This window comes from Triticum urartu, chromosome 3A, assembly GCF_056163025.1.
Source record: "Triticum urartu cultivar PI428250 chromosome 3A, HENAU_Tu73, whole genome shotgun sequence".
Lineage (NCBI taxonomy): Eukaryota > Viridiplantae > Streptophyta > Magnoliopsida > Poales > Poaceae > Triticum > Triticum urartu.
In genome coordinates, this window is record NC_141875.1 from 566,960,335 (window position 1) to 566,978,941 (window position 18,607).

An 18,607-nucleotide genomic window follows, 5' to 3' on the forward strand; every position below is an offset into this window, starting at 1 on the left:
ACCATATTATGTAAATTAAAATTGCCACCAATCTAACAGACTCATACATAGAGCAGAACACACAAAAACACACAGAACAAATTGTCATGTGTTAATTAGAAAAAATGATGTAAAGTTTTCCATGTGTCAATTCCAAAAATAAAAAACTAAAAGTAACCCTTTGACCATGACAAAAATTGAGGATTTTTGTCCTACACTTGCCATGTGTCAAGGACAAAATTATTATGTGTAAAAAGCCAATGTCGAAGTATGGGATATGAATTTTGCCATGGCATACGAAGACTTTTTTTGGCATATTTTAAATAAAATTGCCATATTATATATAATAGATTTTCCATAGACACATGGCGAGATTGGAATGGGTACATAAAATAAAATTTACCATGGTGTTTTTATTTCTTTGAATCAATGTAACATTTAAAAGTAAAATTAAAACAAAGAGACATGGGAAATTTGGGGCAAATGTAGTATCGAAAAAGTCATGGAAAATTGTTGCAAAATGTCCAAACTTCGGATGGAAAATTAATAAAAGTTTGAAGTTATCACATGGATATTTTCAAAAAAATTCCATGTAAAAAATACAATTTTTTTCCGTACCAGTTACATGCCAAATTTACAAAATAAATGTTAAAAAATGGTCACCATGGCTTTATGAATTTGTTTTGTGTAAAACAACATGATAACTTTTGGAAAAAGATTGTAATCATCATTTGACAAAAAATACAAAAAAAACATGCCACACACAAAGGGAATAAACACAAATGGTTGCCATGGTCCTAATACTTTAATTTTGAAACATGGTTTATCAGAGTTGCCATCGATGTGTGAAACGGTACTCCTTCATCCCGAATTACTTGTCTTGGATTTGTCTAGATACAGGGTATCTCAACATGTTTTAGTGTTATATATATATATCGGTGTCTAGAAAAATCTAAGACAAACAATTTGAGATGGAGGTAATAAATGACATGACGAAACAAATTTGAAAAATGCCATGGCAAAACACATCTCAATTAAGCACAAAAATATGATTTAAATTGCCATAGCGAAACTCATTATCAAGTCAGTATGATACTCTACTTGCCACGGCAACAAGAAATACGTATGAAAATTATTGTGGCAACACATCCTAATCTATACCTACAATAAAGTACGGAACGCTTCTGCTTTCCAGCGTCGTGTTTTTTTGTTGCAAAACTCCCCGTTCTTTCTTAAAATCAACCCGAAGTCTCGGTTTAAGTGATTCTAGTCTCTAGAGATAATGTTTCACTGTTTGTGGAAAGCCCCCTGCATTTTCCTCAAATCAACCTGCAGTCCGAGTTTGAGTGACTACAGAAAAACTATTCACTATTTGCGGAAAACACCCTGACATTTGGGTTAATTAACCCACAGTACATATCATACATTTTTAAAAATAGTCGTATCTTTTAAACCGTAACTCTTATTTTTAACATATTATATATGAAATTTGATTAAAAAATTGTAGATTCTGAATATGATGTTATTTTACCTGTTAACCACTTTAAAATGTTATTTAGGGTGACGCCTCAATCAATAGTGCAATCCCGGTTTAAGTGATTTCAGAGATAATGTTTCAATGTTTGCAGAAAACTCCCTGTAGTTTCCTCAAATTAACACGTAGTCGGGGTTTAAGTGACTCCATAAAACTGTTCGCTATTTGCGAAAACACCCTGACATTTGATTTAATTAACCCGCTGTACATATTATATGTTTTTTAAAATAGTCATATCTTTTAAACCATAACTTTGATTTTAACATATTACATATGTAATTTGATTATTTTTTATAGAATTTGAATATGATGTTATTTTATGTGTTAATAATTAAAAAAATGTTACTTAGGGTGATGCCTTAATCAACGGTGCACGATCCGCCTCTCTTTTGTATTGGTGTAGATCTGGGTTGTAAATGAACACCTTAGTAAAATTGATTGGATACGAAATAAATCATCTGTAACAAACACATGGACATGTCGGCGAAACCTTGCACAGGGAAAAGGAAAGAAGATTTCTTATCTTATGCGGAGAGAGAGACGCCTTAGGATTGACCACATTCAAACGTGTTGTGAGTGTGTGAGCATTGAGGCCACCATCGGCGAGGTTGGGACGAGGATAAGCGGCAAGACAGATGGGATGCCGTGTTCGAATCTCTACCTAATAATAAAGGGACTATTTCTTCTGGTCGTCCGTCATAATGATTGTCCCCAAAGTTGCCACATATTACACCCAATGCCACCTGTAAGTGAAAACGTTCGGTTTACTACATTACCTATGGCCTCTGGTTCATAGAAGTATAGTCCTTGAAGAGTCACAACCACATGGGTGCTCCACTAGCTAGAGCCACAATATGCCACAAGACCTAGGTTTGATCCCTACCTTTGCCCATTTTTTGTTTATATTTTTCACTCCCTGAATTCTCAGCGGATGATTGTATAATGTTCTAATTTGGGCCTAGCAACTCTAACGTTTCTCATTTCTTTTTTTCGAACAAATATAAATGCTTTTTAAATTTTTATGTCTTTCAAACCACAACTCTAAATCTAACATTTTATATATGAAAATCACTCCGAAAATATGTAGATTTCAAATATGCTATTATCTTGCATGTTAATCATTTCTAAATTATGTTTAAGGTGCAACCTTAATTAATAATTTTTTATATGGGGTGTTTTGGAAATGCCTATTATATATGTTCTCTACCGCATATAAATTGAGTAGATATGATAGTTTGATGCTCTCACAAAAGATATTATTGCCACCATAGGGGACAATTTTTTTGGATGGCCATAGTGTATGTTGATTTCTACCCGATATCATATGCTAAAGGTTACAATACATACATAATCGTAATCATTCTCTCTATTTTCACATAGTGCGCGATAACCAACCCGTATACAATGATGTGCACTTCTAACGTTTCTCATTTCTTTTTTCCGGACAAATTTATATGCTTTTTTAAATATTCATATATTTCAAACCACGACTCCAAATCTAACAATTTATATATGAAAATCACCCAGAAAAATATGTAGATTTCAAATATTCCATCATCTTGCATGTTAATCATTTCCAAAATTATGTTTAAGGTGCAACCTTAATTAATACCTTTTTTATATGGGTGTTTTGGAAATGCCTATTATATATGTTCCCTACCCCATTATAACACCCATGATGCGGCTATATCTCCCACGTGTCGGAGCACGACTTAGAGGCATAACCACATGGTAGGCATGTCGCAAGAGGGGTAATCTTTACACATCCCATGTACTGAATAAGAAAGGGATAAAGAGTTGGCTTACAATTGCCACTTCACACAATACATAAATAGTCATACATTATCCAGAATACAATCAAGGTCTGACTACGGAACCAAAGTAAAGAAAGACAACCCCAAATGCTAGATCCCCGATCGCCCCAACTGGGCTCCTTTACTGATCAACAGGAAACGAAACAATACAACGATCAAGATCTTCATCGAGCTTCCACTTGAGCTCGGTTGCGTCAACTGCACGGGTACCATCGGCACCTGCAACTGTTTGGAAGTATCTGTGAGTCACGGGGACTCAGCAATCTCACACCTGCGAGATCAAGACTATTTAAGCTTAAGGGTAAGAAAGGGGTAGTGAGGTGGAGCCGCAGCAAAGTACTAAGCATATATGGTGGCTAACTTACGCAAAAGAGAGCGATAAGAGAAGCAAAGCACGGTCGAGAAGCTAAAAATGATCAAGAAGTGATCCTGAAGCTACTTACATTCAAGCATAACACGAGACCGTGTTCTCTTCCCGGACTCCGCCGAAAAGAGACCATCACGGTTACACACGCGGTTGATTCATTTTAATTAAGTTAAGTTTCAAGTTCTCTACAATCGGATATTAACAAATTCCCATCTACCCATAACCGCGGGCACGACTTTCGAAAGTTCAAAACCCTGCAGGGGTGTCCCAACTTAGCCCATCACAAGCTCTCACGGTCAATGAAGGATATTCCTTCTCCCAGGAAGACCCGATCAGTCTCGGAATCCCGGTTACAAGACATTTTGACAATGGTAAAACAAGACCAGCAAAGCCGCCCGATGTGCCGACATCCCGATAGGAGCTGCACATATCTCGTTCTCAGGGGAACACCGAATGAGCAATCCGAACAACTAAAACCAGCCCTCAAGTTTCCCCGAGGTGGCGCTGCAAGGAGCTCTAGTTCGAACCAACACTTAGACAAGCACTGGCCCGGGGGGTTAAAATAAAGATGACCCTTGAGTCTGCAGAACCCAAGGGAATGTGATAGGTTGTTAGGCAAATGTAAAACCAAGGTTGGACCTTGCTGGAGGAGTTTTATTCAAAGAGAACTGTCAGGGGGTTCCCATAACACCCAACCGCGTAAGGAACGCAAAATCAAGGAACATAACACCGGTATGACGGAAACTAGGGCGGCAAGAGTGGAACAAAACACCATGCATAAGGCCGAGCCTTCCACCATTTACCAAGTATATAGATGCATTAAAGTAAATAAGATATAATAATGATATCCCAACAATATCCATGTTCTAACATGGAGCAAACTTCATCTTCACCTGCAACTAGCAACGCTATAAGAGGGGCTGAGCAAAGCGGTAACATAGCCAAACAACGGTTTGCTAGGAAAGGTGGGTTAGAGGCTTGACATGGTAATATGGGAGGCATGATATAGCAAGTGGTAGGTATCGCGGCATAGCAATAGAGCGAACAACTAGCAAGCAAAGATAGAAGTGATTTCGAGGGTATGGTCATCTTGCCTGCAAAGTTCTCAGAGTTGATGAAAGCTTGATCCTCGTTAGCGTACTCAACGGGTTCCTCAATCACGTACTCGTCTCCATGCTCTACCCAAGGCAAGAACACAAGCAAAGGAACCAACAATCAATCACGGCGCAATGCACAAGCAACATGATGCAAAACATGGCATGATATGCGAGATGTGATATGCAATGCATATGCGTGCTCCGGAAGGAAAAGATTGATCAAGGCATCAACTTGGCAAACCAAGTGTGCTGCTGGAAAGATGAGATGATTTCGATCGAAATCGATATAAAGATCATCGGAAACGGAGGCACGGTTTGCAAATGGCGAGCAAAACAAGAATGGCACAAATCTGCGATTAACAGCACGATGCCATCTAGAATGCAACAAGAAACTAAGCTACTGCACACCAACATAACAACAAAGCACATGGCAGTGATCTACTCAAGATGCTTGACAAAACATGAACACTGAGCTACGGCTAAAACACACTAGAACATGTTCAAACAAGCATGACAAAAGTGCAAAAGATATCAGCTTCACAGACCTAGTGAAAATACTAACATGCCAGAAATTAACATCAGGAAGCCATGTTTAGAGCAAGCAAACAACATGCTACAGGAACATATCATAGCAAACAAAGGCATGGCATGATTCTACTAAATGCATAGAACAAAAATCCCTTACTGACCATGAGCCAAAAAGGCACAGAAGATATGATGGCACCCATGTAAACATAGCAAGTTTATTAACAGTTTCAGACTTAGCAGAAAACTGAGCATGGCATAAACAGAATTATGAAGGCATCTTTGCGAGCTCAAATCACTCACCACAAGGCATTGCATGACAAGATAAGCATGGAATCAGCAAGAAGACATGTTCAAGAAGCTAACCAAGGCAAGAGAAAGTTCATAGCATGCATGGATCAACAACAACAACCATGGCAAAATTGATTAACATGTAAACAATCTGCCAGGAACATTTTATAGCAAAAGTAGAGCAAGATTAAGACATGCTAGAGCACTCCATAATTGCAAACAGGGGCATGGATGGATAGAGCACAACCATATGTCCAAAACATCCTTACTGAAGCAACTCAAAACAAGCATAGATCCCACTGTAGCATCAAGTTTACATGGCATAAAAATAACAGCAGAACAAGGACTTAGCAAAATCCTAAGTCCCTGAAAACAGCAATATCACGAAGGCTACTTTGCATGCTTGTGCTAATCACCACATTGATCACAAAAATACAAGGCAAGAACCTTTGTAAAGATGGCATGGCATAGATCAAAATATATGTAGAGCTCATGCCCATATGCAGCACACAACAAATGTGACCAAAATGACAAATCATCATAATCTGATAAGTAACAGGAGTAAACATTTATAGCACTCTTGCATCAATGATATGGGCATCAAGATGGACTCAAACAAGCATGTCACAATGGAATGAAATGAAGAGCATCTCCCAATGAACATTTTGATATATCCTGCGCATGAAACGGAGCTACGGTCACAGAGTTATGGCATGATGAATATGGGCATAAAATGTGAGGGGGAAAGGACTTAGGAAAAATATACCCCTCCGAAAACAGATCTAGGGTTTCCAGCATGGATCTCGAGGTTCGCCGAAGAAGCCGACGGCGACGAGGGAGATGACCGGAGGAGGACGAGGAGGTCGGGGGAGGGGCGCTCCGGGCCGGATCAGCGGGCGGTGGAGCGCGCGGATAGCGGGGCGCCGGCGACAGGGAAAGGACGACGTCAGCGGCGGACTTGCAGGAGGCGAGGCGCGTCGGCGGCGATGGATCGGCGGCGGGGATCCCGACGAGGGCGGCGAGCGGCGCTTGAGAGGGAGTCGGGCGCGGTGAAGCGGCGGTGGCGGCAGGAGCAGGGCGGAGGCGGCAGGAGCAGGGCGGAGGCACCGACGACTGGTGGCGGAGGCGGCGGGCGAGGCGGCGAGCGGCGCAGGCGGGCGGCGGCGCGCAACGCCGGCGGACGGGCGGGCGCGGCCCGGTTCGGGCCCGGCGGGGGCCGGATCTGGGCTTGCGGGCCCGCGGCGGCGCGCAATGGGAGACGTAGGCGGCGAGGACACATGGCAGACGAGGATTGGGCGCGGGGTGGTGGCGCGTACATGTCCGGTGGAGGGAGAATGTGTCCAGCAGCGCGAGGAGAGACTAGGATAGGGTTCATCCGCGAATTTTGGACGGGGAGGACATATTTATATGTAGGAGGAGTTTGGAGTGTACAAAAGAGGTGTAGTTTTCGACCACGCGATCCTGGGAGTGGTTTGGATGGGTTATTGGACCGTTTTGGAGGGGTGTTGGGCTGCGACACACATAAGGCCTTTGCGGTTACCCGGTTAACCGTTGGAGCATCAAACGGACACCAAATGACACGAAATTTGACAGACGGTCTATCGGTGGTGTACCAAGGCCGCTTGGCAAATCTCGGTCCATTCCGAGAATGTTTAACACCCGCACACAAAAAGAGACAAGAGGGGGACATCGGAGGACGTAGAAGTGTCGGATTGCAGAACGGACAACGGGGAAAATGCTCGGATGCAAGAGACGAACATGTATGCAAATGCGATGCACATGATGACATGATATGAAATGCATGACATGAACAAAAGCAAAATAAAGACAAAACCCAACCACTAAGGGAAAATCATATCGCATCTTCGAAAAAGGCAAGAGTCGGAGTTACAAATATGGAAAGTTGCATCCGGGGCATTACACCCATATAAACTGAGCAGATATGATAGTTTGATACTCTCACAAAAGATATTATTGCCACCATAGGTGATGATTTTTTTGAATAGCCATAGGGTATGTTGATTCCTACCCGATATCACATGCTAAAGGTTACAATACATACATAATCATCCTCGCTATTTCACATAGTGCAAAATAACCCACCCGTATACAATGATCTGCACTAAACTGTTGATGCGAGCTTTATGTAAACAAGTGGCTTAAGGTTGATTTTCATATTATTTGAAATAGTGCCCATAAAGATTTTTGGAGACACCTTAAGTACACTTGCAACACCACTTATCATGTTGGTTGTATGGCATCATTAAAGGTTTCAATGAATTTGCTAATGTCGTGTGTATAAGAGGTGATTTTTTTCCCATTGCAACACATGAGCATGTTTGCTAGTAAATAACATAGACCTATTGGGGGGTCTATTGGTCAGGAACATTTGTTATTTTTTCTTCCGTTGCAACGCACGAGCTATTTTGCTAGTTACACAAAAAAAACTTCATGTAGATTTACAATCCATATCAAAGCCTATGCAAGAGTATTCGCAAAAAAAAACCCAATGCAAGAGTACACCATTAGAGCATCTTTAGCCGTACTCTCAGAAAGACTTCCCTAGACGATTTTTTCGCGCCGGCGCCGAAAAAATGGCCTAATCACGTCCCAGGAGCCCGATTTTCGCCGGCCTGGGCCGAAATCAGCGTCGGCGGACCCAAGCCGAACCCACTGCATTGGGACGCCCGGGGGCGCCGGGGCGAGTTGTTTTGGCGCGAAGCAGCCACGGGCCCGCCGAGTCAGCGAGACGGGCGCTTTGTCACCCTCATTGCCTCGGTTCCCGCGGGAATCAATGCCAAGGGTGCCGCGCTGCCGCCGCCGGTCAGCCTTGCCATTGATTCCTCACGGGCGTCGCGTCACGGGGCGGCGCGCCGACACCTCCCCTCCTGCGCACGCGTACACACGGGCGCGGCTATATAAGCCGGTGGCCTTCCTCGCCTCTGGCCACACCAGCCCTAGCCGTCGAGCTGTGCCTCTCCCGTGCGCTGCCGCCGAGCCCTCCCTCTCCCTCTCCCGTGCACCGCCGCCGAGTCCTCGCTCTCCCTCTCCCGATGGCCGAACGTTTCCCCGGCGACGAGACAACGGCCAACGGCTTCGGCCGCCGCTCTCTCTGCGAACAAGAGTCGTGGCTCCTGTTCGAGGCCAACATCCCGGCGCCGCTGGACATGCGCGCCGGGCCGACGGGGTGGAGGCTTAGCAACAGGGGAGTGCCCATTCCACCGTTGCCCGACGCCGTGGCGCACGCACCCTACTTCGCCGCCGAGGTAGAGATCGTGCACTCACCGACGAACAGCTCGCCCTGCCCTAGTACGCCGCCAACAACCACGCGGCGTGGACGGCGTACTTTGAGCGCCGTCAGCAGCAGAGGCTGGCGTCCACCAACAGGGCGCCGGTGGTGGGCGGCACGAAGAACAGCGAGGGGCGCCACCTGTGGTGGGGCGTCTCCGGCCGCACGCTCGAGGGCGTGCTGACGCACCTTGAGGGCGGCAACAACCCGCCGCTGGCATACCCTCCCCCGGCGAGGGCGGCCGCCCCGGCCCACCGCCGACGCGCCGGGCAATGGATGCCCAGGAGGTTAGGCTCCTCCTCGTCTTCCTCCTCGCACTCTTCTTCCCACTCCTTCGGCTCTCCGGCTCTCCGGCGCTGCTCGGCGTCAAGGCCGAGCCCGCGGCGGAGACGCCTTTTGGCCGGCGCACTCGCAGCGCCGGCATCGTCATCAACGAGGGCGGCCATCGTGCCTCCTCGTCGGCTCCTCCGCGCTTTGTTAAGCCAAAGACGGAGCCGAGGCTCGCGCCGGTGAAAACGGAGCCGGGTCTCCCCGCCGTGAAGACAGAGCACGGTGACGTTGAGCTCGACGACGACGCGGCCCTGGAATGGGCGCGAAAGGACTCCCTGAAGATGGCGAGGGAGCGCCAGTGCGCCGCCCTTCGGCGGTTCGAGCAGCGCCGCCGGGGCCGCGACGAAGGAGTCGTCGTCGTCATCGAAGATAGCGACGACGACGCACCGCCGTCACCAGTCCGCCATGGCGACGCCGGTCAGGGGTCCACTAGGGACGGCCACGTCAAGGAGAAGGCCGCCGACGACGACGGCGGTGAGGATAGCGGCGACGACGGCGACTACTCGACGTTCAACGATTTTTTTAGTTATATTTGCTATGTAATCGGCCGAACATGTCTAATATATGCCAAAGTTTGCCGAAATTTAGCCATGTTTAACCGAACTTTGCCGAACGTTTTTTTTTTTGAAAAAATTAGACACACCTGGGGGCGGCCCTGGGGCCGGCGAGTGAGGACTAATTCGCCCCAGGCCCTTTTTTGTACCGGCTCGTTCTCAGGCGGCGATTTTAGGCACCTCTGGGGAGGCAACGGCTGAAGATGCTGGGCCGAAATCTCTGGAACAAAAGCAGAGTATCCTTTTCGCAAAAAAAGCAGAGTATCCAGAGATAGATATAAAAAGCAGGGACCTTGCAAAAGGCAGTGAGGGTGGTCCGCCAGGGAAAAATCATAGTCAGCTTCCACCCCCACTTACCAGCCGGCAGCGCTAATCTCGTAACAAAACCCACCAATAGGATTCTAAGCTTTATTTCCCAGAGATTTTTATTCTATCTCTCTCTTTCCGCCGCTCCGCCCGTGCGTTCGGCGCAACAGCAAACCGATCGCAATGCCTTGCGTGCCAGCTCCAATCTCCTAGCCGCCGCCGCTCGTCCGCCTGCATCTCCAACCGCAATCCTCCCCCGATTCTCCCGAGTTCAGTTACCACTGCCCGTACCACCACCACTACTTGAACCCACCGCCGTCAATCTGCGTCGGGGTTTAGCAGCTCCGCCCGTCCGTCCCCAAAGGTCCGCCTTTTCTTTCTCCTTCACGAACTCGCAGTCAAAAGGAAATTCCGACTCCATCTTGAGTAGCGGCAGCGGTAGCAGAATTTAAGTGGCGCCGCATACTCGCCGTCGTCGCCAAAGATGTGACTCTGTTTTTCGATTATTGTTGATTCTCTCATCGGCGGCGTAGAGCCTAAATTTCCGGCGTAACTTTGGGTTGTTTCGCAGGTCCAGCGGCGAAGAGTAAAGGAACCTGCCCGGATTCAAAGCGACGGGATCGGATTCCATCCCGTGGATAAATTGCCACCGATCGCCTTTTTTCCTTCCTTCCTTCCGTCGGTGTGCCGGTGCGGCGGCCGGGTAGCGAGAGGGGAGGTCCAAGGATAGGTGGGAACTAGAAGGCCGGTACTGCTGGCTCCTCCGTTTGGTTTGCAGGGGAGGGGTTCAGTCAGATGGGGGCCATCATGTGCTGCTTACGCGGCCGCGGCCCCGGCGACGACGCGCCTGGCTGCTGCTGCCTGCCATGGCCTTTCCTGAACAACGATCGCAACAACGACAACAACAACAACAGCAATCACAACTCGGTATGCTTTTACCTATCTGTTTGTTTTGTACGTCTTGTCTGGAGATATTTGGTGCAGTTGCGGTGATATAGACATGTGATGGATTTAGTCATGGTGTTGGTGAAATGCACGGAACTTGTGTTGCGTAGTGGCAGATGGTGGGTGGATTTTCCGTCTTCCCGATCCTCGCATGCGCTAGTCATGCCCCAGGATCGCATTGCCGTGATCTCAGAATAGCGGATGTTCATTATTGTGTTAATTTAATTGCGTAATTTGTAAATTAGTAGTAGATAAACCATGAACGGATATTAGTAGTTTGCATGGAGCCTATCTGGTTTTATTACCCTGAGACTTGTTTGACAGTTGAGAGCTGCTATTCTCAGAAGTTGGAAGTGGACAACTCGGTACTGAATAAGTAAGATACTAACACCCAATTACAAACGGCCAGTCCGTGTAGCTTGAAAATTATTACAGTACTAAACAGTTTGGTATACTTATTAATGGTGCCACATTTGTCCAGAATAATTGCATGTTCTGTCTGGACCTTCTGTTTCAGTCAGCTGCTATGCACTGGTATCATCTAAATGTTTTATTCCCCCACAGGGCGGTCCTGCTCGTCAAAGAGCAAATACACGGGTTGCGCCTGTTCAGGGAAGGGTTCCTCCTGCGGGTTCACGGCAGGATGATTCAATGAACACCTTCCGCTGCCCTCCTAGGCCTTTGCCTTATGATGATCCTCAATTCAGACATCAAACGGAGCGCCACCCGCTGGTGGCAGGACATGACAAGGCTTCAACGCAATCCCAGAAATCTAAACTACTTGAAGAAAACAATGATGCTGATACCAGATCAACTTGTGCCGATCAGAAGGCTGATGGACCGTTCCTGAAAGCTGAGTCGGGAGGTAAAAAGATCGGGGGAGCTCAAGTCTGTGTTCCTTCTGATTCTGAGGATGATTGTCCAATATGCCTAGAAGGTCAGTGAAAACAATTACCTGTTTTACAACTCCTTCACTATTCAGAATTGCAGCATCTTGTATTTTCGCTCAGGGGGATTTACAATTTACACTTCGCATATATCATATAAAGTACACAAGAAAGAGAGAATCTGAAACATTATTGTGTCAGTTGCAAAAATATACTCCCTCCGTTCCTAAATATTTGTCTTTTTTAGAGATTTCAAATGGACTACCACATACGGATGTATATAGACATATTTTAGAGTGTAGATTCACTCATTTTGCTCCGTATGTAGTCACTTGTTGAAATCTCTAGAAAGACAAATATTTAGGAACGGAGGGAGTACGTGTTTGTTCATTTTAATCATTATTGTTAATGAATATGTCTTAATTAATCAGTTCTCATTGATAGCTGGTTTGTTACCATTTTATCAAATTGCTGCCACGTGAATACATCTACTCTGGCAATGGTAAAGGAAAACAAATGTAGCATTCCATAACTCTGAATTTATATCCTTGTACTTTGTGCAGAGTTGTTTGCTCTTCTTGTCTTCTGATTGTTTCTTATTTACAGAGTATGATTACCAGAATCCAAAGATAGTGCTTCAGTGCAACCATAATTTCCATCTGAGTTGCATTTACGAGTGGATGGAAAGAAGTCAATCTTGTGCGGTCTGTGCCAAGGTATTAAACTTATACGTAAAACCCCTTTTTTTCACCTGAGAAGGGAAGCATTAGTTGGTATTTGATCTAATCTGGCAAAAATCATGTCAAACATTTTGACTGCTGAACTGCTCCATTGTAGGTAATGTTGTTTAAAGAGGACCAATAACCATGCTGGCTGCAATTCTTTACACATGCTGAAGACCCAGGACTGAATTGCTTAGGTTGTGTACATAGCATTGGTGAAATCATGTCGCTAGATTGTTTGCTGAAACCTCTAGCGGTGCGAAGATTTGGCTTTTCCTTCTAGAGCAGTTCATGTTTCTCTTTTCTCCACGAATTTAATGATTTCTGCCAATGCACACCTGGCATTTTTCAAACTGATGTTACTTTGGTGAACGGTGGGTGATCGCACTGGCTTGACATGCTCAAGTATAATGCTCTGGAAACTTCACAAGTTACATCCACTTCTTTGCCAATAGCTATTTTGACATCATTTCAATAGTTTCCATCTAGAACCATGTAGTTCTAGAATCAAGATGCAGCGTATGCTTACCCCTAGTGTATCGTTATTATTGAATGAGTTCAAATTGAGCATGATTTATCAAGTAGAAACAAAATTGAGGTTTCTCAGACTTGAAATCACCAATTAATTAGGGGATACCCTTGCAAAGGTCAATACCACCTCCTCTGGTGGTGACAAGTGGGCATGTGAACCAACCACGGAGTTTTGGTGTGTTTTCTCACAAAGCGCTTGAGGATGTGAGGTTTTCTGTTTGTGTCTTTTCTTCTTCTTCTTAGATTCGTTTGTTTCAAAATGATTTATCACTCGTACCGCGTGTCCAAATGATGAACCGCTTTCACCTTTGTGTTTCTCGCGCCTAGGTTTTCAAAACTCGGTCCACTTTGGTAGGTTTTGATGAACAGTTTTCTGCAAAATCTATGCTCCAAGCTGTACCAATCCATGCTTCAAAACTGACTAAAATGTGCTTCAAACTATACTAAGGTGTGCTTCACTTCTTTTGGGACGCACAGTCGCTTTTTCACATGAGTAGCACATGTGTGCTTCACACGAAAAACCAAAATAAAAGAACCGAAGATAGAAAAAACTGCAAATAGAAAATACATAAACAAAAAACAAAGATAAAAAAAGGAAATTAAAAAACCAGGAACCATAAAAAAAATCAGAAATACAAAAGTGGAGACCAAAAAAAAGCTGAAAACCAAGCGATAAACCAGAACAATAAAAAATGAAAACAAAAAAAATAGTTGAGGCGAAAACATAGTTGATAGTTGTGTTTTCACGTAGAAGCACAACTATGCTTCACGTAGAACGACACGTGTGCTTTATCTTTTTAGAGAAGCACAACCGTGTTTCACTTTCTAGAGAAGCAAAACTGTGGTTACAACTACGAAAAGGTAAATCCCGAACGCTTGAATTTTGCCAATGGCAATCAAATGTTTTTCATGACAACCTTAGTTGACGCGAGGATGGCAAATTTAGTTGGCACCCATGACAATTTTCTATCAAAAACAACTCGCGGGTGAAATTGCCATGGTTACCAACCAAACTTGTTAACCCCGCATCAATTATATTTATCATAAAAAACATTTGATTTGTCATGGGCAAAATCCGAACGTTCAGGGCTTATCAGGATCCTACAATTATGCTTAATACTTGTGCTTCACTTTTTTTTAAACACTGTTGTACTTTCACACACGGAAGCACAACCCTGGTTCACACGAATGTGCCTTTTTCACTTCTGTCATACAAAAAATTACAAAAAATGAAGAAACAAAAAAAAATCTTGTAAGGACAGATTTTTTAAATCAAAATACTGAAAGAAAGATGAAACCTAAGAAAAAACTGAATAATACTATCCTGGTGTAAGAAGCGCCCAGCGCGCGACATGTGTCCATTGGGACACCCGGTGAAGGGGTGACCCCCAATTAATTGCTCGTATTTTGTTGTTGCATGGAGAATTGTACTTGGGTTTGTATTTTAGTTTAAGTGAGCCTTAAATGGCCCAGGATACAACTAAAGAATAGTCGGTCCACAACTTTCTCCATCCTACATAATGGTGTCCCGGCTGAGTGGTCTCTGTCTTTCACCATGTCGGTTCTCGGCCTGGTGGACTGGGCTAAGGACCCCTAGGTCAGTTCCATCGTGAGCCACATTTGTCGGCCTCTGTCGAATTACGAAGACTCCGGAAGACTTGGCGTACAATATGAAGATAATGGAACCGTGGAGGACTCTATTTCCATCGACGTAGCCGACTAGGATATGTAACCCTATGAACCTTGGTATGTTACATAAGCCGGGGGTCGGGCTCGTTGATAGGAAAACTTAGAATACCTTGGTATTCACTTGTACTTTGTACACACGCCAATGCAATATACGGGAGCAGGAGTAGGGTATTATCTTCACCATGAGAGCCAAAACCTGGGTAAATCCTTGCATCATGTTACCATTCATCCAAGTCTCCTAGCTAGGACACCCAATCGAGGGATTTGCCGGACTTAGCTCCGGTAGTGGTGGCCCATGCAGGCCATTTTAGGCGAAAGCCGTGACTCGATGGGAGTTCAGATCAACGCTCTGATCTGTTCCGGCACGACTTTGTCTCGGGGCATATGTTCGCCTTCAGCGTCGCACCTACATTGCCGACTCGACTATCCATTTCAGCCAGGTCAAGACTTTTGCTGCAGGATGGATCGTTAGATTCGGCAGCATGGAGTTCCCCAAAGATTCCTGCAGGGAGCTGATCTTCCATGGTTTGCCATCTCGCCGGATCCAGAAGTAGCAGGAGCTAGTTCTCTCAATCTTGATGTCAGATCGGATCTTGGAGCAGCCGGAAGAAGTCAATTTTTTCGACCCACCCACTACTCATCTTGTCGCCAATGTCGAAGATGTCACACATATCGTCGAGGGTGCCACCGAGGAAGAGGAACACATGGAGGAGACACATGAGTCTGCGGACAAACAGGCTGCCTGCCGTGATGCCTTTACATCGGTGGTGATACGTCTCCAACGTATCTATAATTTTTTATTGTTTCATGCTATTATATTATCTTTTTTATTATTTCATATGCATTAATATGCTATTTTATATTATTTTTGGGACTAACTTATTAACCTAGTGCCCAACGCCAGTTTCTGTTTTTCCTTGTTTTTGACTTTTACAGAAAAGGAATATCAAACAGAGTCCAAACGACATAAAACTTTACGGTGATTTTTCTTGGACTAGAAGAAACCCGCGAGACTTGGAGAGGAGGCCAGAAGAACTACGAGACGGCCACAAGCCGTAGGGGCACGCCCCGAGCCCCCCCCCCATGGCTAGTGGCCCCCTCATAGACCGTCTAACCCTAATCCCAGCACTATATATTCTCAAATATTTCCCCTATACCAGAGGGCACACCAAAAATACTTTTCCGCCGCCGCAAGCTTCTGTTCCCGTGAGATCCCATCTTGGGGCCTTTTCCGGCACTCGCCGGAGGGGGATTCGATCACGTAGGGCCTCTACACCAACCTTGTTGCCCTTCCGATGATGTATGAGTAGTTTATCACGGACCTAAGGGTCCATAGCTAGTAGCTAGATGACTTCTTCTCTCTCTTTGATCTTCAATATAATGTTCTCCTCGATGTTCTTGGAGATCTATTCGATGTAATCTTCTTTTGTGGTGTGTTTGTTGAGATCATATGAATTGTGAATTTATGACCAGATTATCTATGAATATTATTTGAGTATTCTCTGAACTCTTTTATGCATGATTGAGATAGCTTAGTAATTCTCTTCGATCTATTGATTTGGTTTGGCCAACTAGATTGCTTTTTCTTGCAATGGGAGAGGTGCTTTCTGATGGGTTCAATCTTGCGGTGTCCTCACCAAGTGACAGTAGGGATAGCGAGGCACATATTGTATTATTGCCATTCAGGATAAAAAGATGGGCTTTATATCATATTGCTTGAGTTTATCCCTCTACATCATGTCATCTTGCTTAAAGCATTACTTTGTTCTTATGAACTTAATACTCTAGATGCAGGCAAGAGTTAGTCGATGTGTGGAGTAATAGTAGTAGATGCAGAATCGTTTTGGTCTACTTGTCACGGACGTGATGCTTATATTCATGACCATTGCCTTAGATATCATCATAACTATGCGCTTTTCTATCAATTGCTCAATAGTAATTTGTTTATCCACCGTAAGCTTTATTCAAGAGAGAAGCCTCTAGTGAAACCTATGGCCGCCGGGTCTATTTTCCATCATTTATTTTCAGATCTATAAACCAAAAACCCAAAAATACCTTGCTACAATTTATTTATATTTACTCTATTTTGCCTTTTATTTATCTTTTATACCTATCTCTATTAGATCTCACTCTTGTTCGTGACCATGAAGGGATTGACAACCCCTTTTTCGCGTTGTGTGCAAGTGTTTGTTAGTTTGTGCAGGTGCGTATATTGGAGACTTGCTTGTGCCTCCTACTAGATTGATACCTTGGTTCTTTAACTGAGGGAAATACTTATCTCTACTTTGCTGCATCAGCCTTTCCTCTTGATGGAAAAAATCAACGCAATCTCAAGAAGTAGCAGGAAGAATTTCTGGCGCCATTGTCGGGGAGGTTCTACATCAAGCCTACCAAGTATCTATCATAAACTCTCATCTCTTGCACTTACATTATTTGCCATTTGCCTCTCGTTTTCCTCTCCCCCACTTCTAAAACGTTTTCAGAAAAACACAAAAATATTTGCCTTTTGATTCGCCTTCTTTCGTTCGTCTTCTCGTTTGCTTGTGTGCTAGATTGCTTGCTTTCACTATGAAAAAAAGACACATCCGTGACATTTTGGGCCAAACGAAAAAAAATTCTGTCATACTTATGACACTTCTGCGACGATAATTGTGACAAAACCCGGTATCATCATAGATGTGGTGGGGTCCTACTTCTATGACTAAAAATCATGACAGAAAATGGGCTTTTCGTCTGGGCGGGCCGGAGACGCAGCTGCATGACATTCTTTGGGCCGTCCATGACGGAAAAAACCGTGGTAGAAGCGTGGGCGAGGAAAATATCGGGGAGTTCCCGGTTACGGTGGGTGGTCGGGGGTCGAGCGATGCACGTTTCTCTCGTATGTACGCGCGTGTGTGCGAGGCGTTGCGCTCTAACTAAACCCGAGCGATTGCACTGCAGGCTACGCGTTACTGAACCCGAGCGATCGATCAATCCCTTGCTGTTACTGAACCCGAGTGATTCCTTCGCTACTGCTGCTAACTGAAGCCGATCGATACTGCCTCTGGATGAACAGTGAGCATTGTTGGGGGGTTTGGATGAACAGTTCCCGGTGGGGGGTTGGATGAACACGAACCTGTGGTAGTAGAGGCCGTTGCTGCTGGATGATCAGTACCCCGATCGATCGAGCCGGTGGATGAACAGGATCCCGTGGAGGGCTGGATGAACAGGACCCCGTGGAGGGCTGGTTGAATAGTAGCCGGTGGGGGGGCTGGATGAATAGTAGCCCATGGAGGGGTGGTTGAACGTACATGACCCCGTGGAGAGAGCTGGTTGAACAGTAGCCGGGGGAGGAGCGCGTGATGGAGGCTGGATGAATAGGAGCCCGTGGATGAACAGTCGTAGGTGGAGGCTGGAGGAGGTCGACGGTGGATGAACAGGAGCCTGTGGAGGCAGTCGACGGTGGATGAACAGTAGCCCGTGGAGGCAGTCGACAATGGAGACGAACAATATCCCGTGGAGTCCCGTTTTGCGGTACGCCACACCCCTCCCGATGAACATGACCCCCGTTTCGACCGTAGCGCTCCAACACAAGTCCGTTTCCTACGTTTTGCGGTATGCCACACCGCTCCCGATCAAAAGGACCCCATTTCGACCGTAGAAGGTCAGTTTCCTCCATTTTGCGGTACGGCAGACCCCTCCCATTGAACAGGATCCCGTTTCGATCATGGCCGGTCGAACACAAGGCCGTTTCCTCCGTTTTGTGGT

General features: G+C 45.3%; 1 protein-coding gene across 1 annotated transcript; it reads left to right on the top strand.

Annotated features, from left to right (window-relative positions):
* The first annotated feature begins 10,115 nt into the window (after positions 1–10,115).
* LOC125545117 (E3 ubiquitin-protein ligase At3g02290) lies at positions 10,116–13,080 on the top strand. Its single transcript, XM_048708987.2, has 5 exons — positions 10,116–10,450; positions 10,658–11,013; positions 11,596–11,968; positions 12,525–12,634; positions 12,756–13,080. Exons 2-5 carry the CDS (start codon positions 10,882–10,884, stop codon positions 12,780–12,782), a joined length of 642 nt encoding a protein of 213 aa, XP_048564944.1. The 5' UTR covers positions 10,116–10,450; positions 10,658–10,881; the 3' UTR covers positions 12,783–13,080.
* Positions 13,081–18,607: the final 5,527 nt, after the last annotated feature.

Bases quoted from the DNA above. Each gene is read 5' to 3' on its own strand.
- LOC125545117 (XM_048708987.2), top strand. From the start codon at position 10,882: ATGGGGGCCATCATGTGCTGCTTACGCGGCCGCGGCCCCGGCGACGAC. The intron at 11,014-11,595 runs GTATGCTTTTAC...ATTCCCCCACAG, and splicing joins ACAACAGCAATCACAACTCG to GGCGGTCCTGCTCGTCAAAG. The intron at 11,969-12,524 runs GTCAGTGAAAAC...TCTTATTTACAG, and splicing joins TTGTCCAATATGCCTAGAAG to AGTATGATTACCAGAATCCA.